At 38.8% G+C, this 6,000-nt stretch overlaps 1 protein-coding gene across 1 annotated transcript; it reads left to right on the top strand.

The window, feature by feature from the left end:
• The first annotated feature begins 2,869 nt into the window (after positions 1-2,869).
• LOC121406336 lies at positions 2,870-5,083 on the top strand. Its single transcript, XM_041597368.1, has 2 exons — positions 2,870-3,304; positions 4,258-5,083. The coding sequence occupies exons 1-2, from the start codon at positions 2,985-2,987 to the stop codon at positions 4,904-4,906; spliced, it is 969 nt and encodes a 322-aa protein (XP_041453302.1). The 5' UTR covers positions 2,870-2,984; the 3' UTR covers positions 4,907-5,083.
• The last annotated feature ends 917 nt before the right edge of the window (positions 5,084-6,000 follow it).

Raw genomic sequence — 6,000 nt, 5'->3', positions numbered from 1 at the left:
TTAAGAAGTAATGATTTGTTTCATACAGATATTTATTTCTAGCGCACTTAATAGTGATACAACCCATTCAGGGGCCGCAGAACTGTTTTCAAAGGAGGGGGACTGAGCCAATAGTGGGGTACTGACCATGCAAAAAATCACAATCATATGGTCATTTTCACGTTTTTGTACACGGGTTTTGAAAGCCCCCCCCCCCCCTCTTGTTTTCCGCGGCCCCTGCCATTTGTATAATTTTTGTTGTCATCCTGAGTCCATTGGCAAATTATTATTATGGTAACTTTGCCATCACGTGGTAAATGTCATGGTAACAATGTTACAACACAGCAAATCAAAATCGAGGATTAAAAAAGTTAGTAACTTTATCCAATGGCATGGTAACAATGGTAATACAGAGATGCCAACTGTTCTTTTTTGGCAGTATCTTAATACCCTTTTGAATAAAATGACCAGGTTTTATGAAGTAATTTTTTTCTCAAAATCATATACACATATCTATTGGAAAAAGTTGAAAATACTCTTTTTTTCAACCAAAATCCTTTTTTTTTCATCCCTGAAAATACTTTTATTTCTATTACAGGGTTAGCATCCCTGGGGATCTTTCATTAGTGACTCTATTACCAAGGTAACCTTGATTGTGATTGGCTGCCGCTATGTATGTTACCATGGTAGTTGCCGTAATGGCAAAGTTACCATAGATGTAACTCTGTGTATAACAGACCTGTGGCGTGGTAAGGGGAGGGGTTAAAGGGTTGTTGTTAATCATGGTCCCCTAGGGGTGCAAGAAAACCATTTTCATCAGATGAACAACCAAATAAACCATCAGTAGTGGATATTGAAAGTGATATGATTTTTTACACTTATATTCTGGAGATAATTATGGACCTGTGGTGCTGAAGGGAATCAGTAAGAGAGATTGAAAGACGGGCTTATGGGAGAGAGCGAAAAGCCAAGAAATGAGAGTGTTGAAGAATTAGGCCCTTGATCATTCTGGAGCAGCTTGTACTATCAAATAAAGTTACAGTTTGCGGTTGTGATATTTATTTTAAAGAGGATATACTTCACTAGCGTTGCCGTCGTAATCAGGATGATGGAAGAGATCTGTTTCCATGATTATGAAAGTTCTTTGTCATTTCATTTTCAAACTGATAGTGCAAACTCAAAGGTTATGAGCGGCTTTACAAATGACTAGCAATCCATTCTTAGGAACTACATTGACACCAATGAAAATCTGTTGTGTATCGGTTACCACAAGAAGATATCACCAGTCGTGCGTGAAGTCACCCTTAACTTACAAACAGCTTCATGAAACACCCACCTGGTTCGATTAACATCAGTTATATACCAAATAACCTCTAGCTGATGAGCAGACTTTGTAACCCATCTCAGCTGTGCCAAAGATTATCACGATGGGGGGGGTGAAGTCTTAAAGTTACCATCTTTATTTTTTTTGTCCTTGGTGAAACTAAAAGGAAATTACACAGATTTTTTTACTCTGCCTTCTCTTCAATAATCTTTGGGTTTTGTTCATCCACCCTCCCAACCAGTGACTGCCTCTGTGATTGTTTTAGTCATGGATAATAATGAAAAGAAGGGGAAAGGAAAGAGTTATGACAAGAGAAGGCTGGGGCTGACATTAATGCAGGGTTGTGGAATGGTTTTGAAATGGGGGGGGGGGGGGGCTGACCATGCAAAAAATCACAATTGCGATGGTCATTTTTATGGCTTTTGGAAAAAAAAGTGGGGCTGAAGCGGTGAAGCCCGCCCCCCCCCCCCCCCCCCCCCCCCCAAACGACCCCTGTGTAATATCCATATTTTCTTTCACTGAGGAAAAATATGCATCTTTAGGCCCTATACCATCAAGAGATCCTGTGCCACTCCTCTATAATAAGTATGAAATATGTTTTATAATATGCTGAATATATATGAAGGCCTCTATTCTTGAGACCAATCAAAGAAGATGCTACATCAGGAACTCATAAATGTCCTAAATATTGGGCTACAATATTTCTGTATAGCGTGAAGTTACAGATTTGGGGGTCTGGGTGCATAAGAACAGAGTAACAGGAATAAACCTAAATAAAAAATTAAAGTGCAGGCTGATATCATCTTTTTACACTGGCATACAGATGGGTGGGTGGCTAGGTGTCATAGACACCCCCCCCCCCGGGAAAAAAATACATGATCAAGAAAAGGAAAGGAAAATGGGTAATTGTTAAATTACGTCAAACTTTATTACAAAATTGGAATTTTGCATTGAAAGGTAAAAATCTTTACTCACTCGCTCACAGATTTTCAGAAATTTGTCCCATGGGAGCTAGGGTCGATTTTGCCCCTGAAAAGCTCAAGAGCCCTGGAAATTCAAAAAAAGTTAGAGCTCACAAAATGCCCCATTCATTGCAATCAAGCTTATCAAATGTTGCAGAATTAGGAAATCGGATGTGACAGGAAGCACACGAAGGAGAATTTTTTATTTTATTTTTTGCTTGGTCTGTTCCCCCCCCCCCCCGAAAAAAAAAAATGCTGCTGCTTTTTTTTTCAAATAATATGACGAATACTTTATTCTAGATAGAGAAATGGACTGTCCTTGAAATAGGTTGCCCCGTTTCTTCGGGGTGACACGCCCACTCGAAAGTAGGTTTTATTAGTTTACAGCTTCAATCCAATGTCAATCCAATGTCATGCTAATTCAAGATATGAATGCAATAAATACAAATATCGCTGGTGCTACATCATTGTATTGTTTTTATTATATTTTTCAGATATATCTTGAAATGATTTGTGAGTTTAAAACCAGGTTCTGATTTATTTGAAATAAAAACAATATAAAAGTATATGTTATAGACTAATTCGTGCGAATGTTTATATTTCTCATATAACGCACACGCACATGATTAATCAAGGAGATTTACGATCAATCAGGCGCTAGGATCGAGTCTTTGGTGGTTTAGTTTGGGGAGAAAGGGTCAGACATTATTGCACATATCATGTCAGGATCTTCAGATTTATTAAAGGATGCAAAACGTTCAGTTGAGATGGAAAAAGAGTCAAAATGTCGTACTATAATGTGGTCTGTGCCCCGTTCCGTCTCGACCGCCCTGACCAAATGCATCGCCGCCGGAGCTCCGGCGGACAGTACGGTGTGGTTCGAGCCGTTCTGCTACAGCAGGGCAATTTCGATCATCGCTTCAGCCAAGCATAATATTTCGTTACCGCTTGACTATGATGGAAATGAAAAGACTTTTGAGCAAGCAGCATCTGCTATTGGAGATATGATGTCCTGCAAAGTTCATCCAGAACATCTTGCGTAAGTATATAAATTCAGACAGGATTCATTGTCAACACAACAAATGTACACAGTACAAAAACAAATTAAAAGGAACTTTGTTGGGGCATTACCCCACACTATGCAAGGGGAAGGTTGGACACTTCTGCCATTTTGTTAAATGCTCCCAAATGCCTGAAAAATGCTCCTGGGGAAGGGCGCCCAACAGCGTTGAGTAAATAAACCATGGCACATCGACACGCGACTGTGTACTGTAAAACATATGGGGGAAATTAGCCCAGGGAGATCCCGCCCGCTTCGCAGGCTGGAGCCCAGGAACTCACTGTGCATTTACTCATACTCACAGGAGTACGGTAGATTGTGGTCACAATAACTCTTCTACCCCAGTCTCAATCAGCCATTTTGTTATGAATTTTGAAAGAATTAGGAGAGGTATCACGACAGAACTTTTCGTGTTCCATGCAGGCCGAGCAGAGCTAAGAAATTAAGCCATTTTTAAAGTCATTTTGATTATAAAGAAAGATATTTTTAGTCATGCCTGAAGTATTGCAATATCAAAGACATCACTGTTTTCTTTTTTTACAAATTTCATGAAATAATTTGAACAGAGCAGATAGAAATTAAGAAGCAACAGATGCCAACTATCCCAATTCTTCCCTCCAGCTTCCCTCCCACAGCTTACTAAAAACAGGTCAAATTTTGTGGTTGTAGAAAAAAAAATGTTTTCTCATATCTCAACAATCAGATTTCAGTGATCTCCCAATTCTATTCTTGTAAGTAACTGAGTAGTTAAATAAAGTCTGTTGAAGATAATGAATTGACAGGACTTATTATATAGGCCTACTGTAGGCCTATATAATAAGTCCTGTCAATTCCCCCTACACTGCAGTGTAGCACTGAAACTACCGGTACATGTAGATTCAACTAAGGTTGCCTTTCAAAAAGTATTTATTCTCCTTGTCTTTCTTGTATAGGTATGGGTCACTCAAACAGCTTCTAGAAAAAGATGCCAGCCCCTGCGTGTTCGTCAAGGACCTGGCTCAAGCAATGAATAAGGACAAGATCCAATATCTCCCTCAAGGGTACAAATATGTGTTCCTGATTCGACATCCCCTCCGAGTCTTCTATTCCTTCCGAAAGGTCGCATATGCAAACTCTGCCAAGTTTGAGGGTGACTCCAAAGCAACAATGGCGGAGGAAGAATATGACATAGAGAGGGATTATGTCATGTTTGATAGAGCTGGATTGTACTTCCGGGGTATTCATGAAACCTGGAAATATGTGAAGGATAACTTGAACAGTGAGCCAGTTGTGATTGACGGAGACGATTTGCTGGCTAGGCCTGCTGAAATGCTACCAAAGATCTGTGAAGCTATAGGTATCCCATACAGAGAGAGCATGATGCATTGGAATCCATCTACTGACATCGTTAAGAAATGGGTTCACCCAGCCGACGGATTGCTGGATGAATTGATGTATATCTATGATAGAGCATTAACAAGCAGTGAATTTGCTCCAGCCAATCCAATGCCTCGCCGTGATCAGGTCACCCAAGATGTTATCAGACTTACTGATCAAGTGATGAAATATTATGAGGAGATGTATGAAACAAGAATGAAATGATGCCTTTGTTTTGGTCAGGAATTAATATTGTTGAAATATTCCATTAATCTGTAATAACTTGATAAATATATTCACCAGTCATTTAATGTAACACAATCAAACTCATCAACTGGAGTGGTATGTGGTATAGGGCCAATTTATACAAGCAACTATGCTTTCTTTGACCCCTTCACATCTTCGATATATTTTATATGTGAACGATTTGTATATATTTTTTAAATTGTGAAAAATAAAGTTTAATTGAATTGTTATCCCTCCCCCCCTCTTTATGCCAGTGCAATAACATAAAAATAAAGGACTTAAAGAAGTGCCTATCTAATATACTGAAACATATTCAAGTAACCTCTTCTGTCACATGATTTAAAAAATACACAATGGTAGTAAATTCTGGATGGATTTATGCATGTTGTATTTCAAACCAAGAAGGGCTAAACATTTGAAAATTGCCCCCTATTGACAAGGATGGCACCAGAATATTTCTATAGGGGAGGGTTGTAGGGAGGGGGGGGGGTAGATGACCTGAATCAGATTCTCAATTGAACAGGAAAAGTAGTGTTTGTGATAAGACCTATATCATATTTTCAATATTTGATCAATAACAATAACTACATATTAATTAGCAATACTTCTACTGAAAGTATATGTTTACCAACTCCAACATTCTTTTTGAAAATGATTACTCGTTCAAGATTAAACTCTGATGCACACTCATTGTATGGACTTCTTGTGATACATTCTTCCTACTCAGGGTTGTTCACTCCCAAATTTAGAATAAGTTATAACACATTGATTTGTTTTGGTCAAGGGCTGAAGGCTGACCATCAGCTGATGAGTTGACCCGACTATTAAAAGAGGGTTACAAATTAAGAGTTTACATTTATTCTACTTCATAAGTTTATTTTATCTACCTCTTTAGAGTATAGTCACCATCACACCTACTCCTGCATATTACTGTATTTGTTAGAAGTTATCACCTTCAATAAATATGAACTGTACATCTCGTCTTGTTTTGTCTCCAGTAATACTTGTTAAAAGTTTTAGTTGCCCCCTGCCACCCCTTCTCCCCCCCCCCTCCCCATTGTAGTGCTGCCCTT

This window comes from Lytechinus variegatus, chromosome 1 (genome assembly GCF_018143015.1).
Source record: "Lytechinus variegatus isolate NC3 chromosome 1, Lvar_3.0, whole genome shotgun sequence".
Lineage (NCBI taxonomy): Eukaryota > Metazoa > Echinodermata > Echinoidea > Temnopleuroida > Toxopneustidae > Lytechinus > Lytechinus variegatus.
The sequence above is the reverse complement of the archived record's forward strand: the minus strand, read 5'-3'. Positions and strand labels throughout refer to the sequence as shown.

Coding starts and splice junctions, on each gene's coding strand:
- LOC121406336 (XM_041597368.1), top strand. CDS start 2,985: ATGTCAGGATCTTCAGATTTATTAAAGGATGCAAAACGTTCAGTTGAG. Junction 3,305..4,257: donor GTTCATCCAGAACATCTTGC/GTAAGTATATAA, acceptor TTTCTTGTATAG/GTATGGGTCACTCAAACAGC.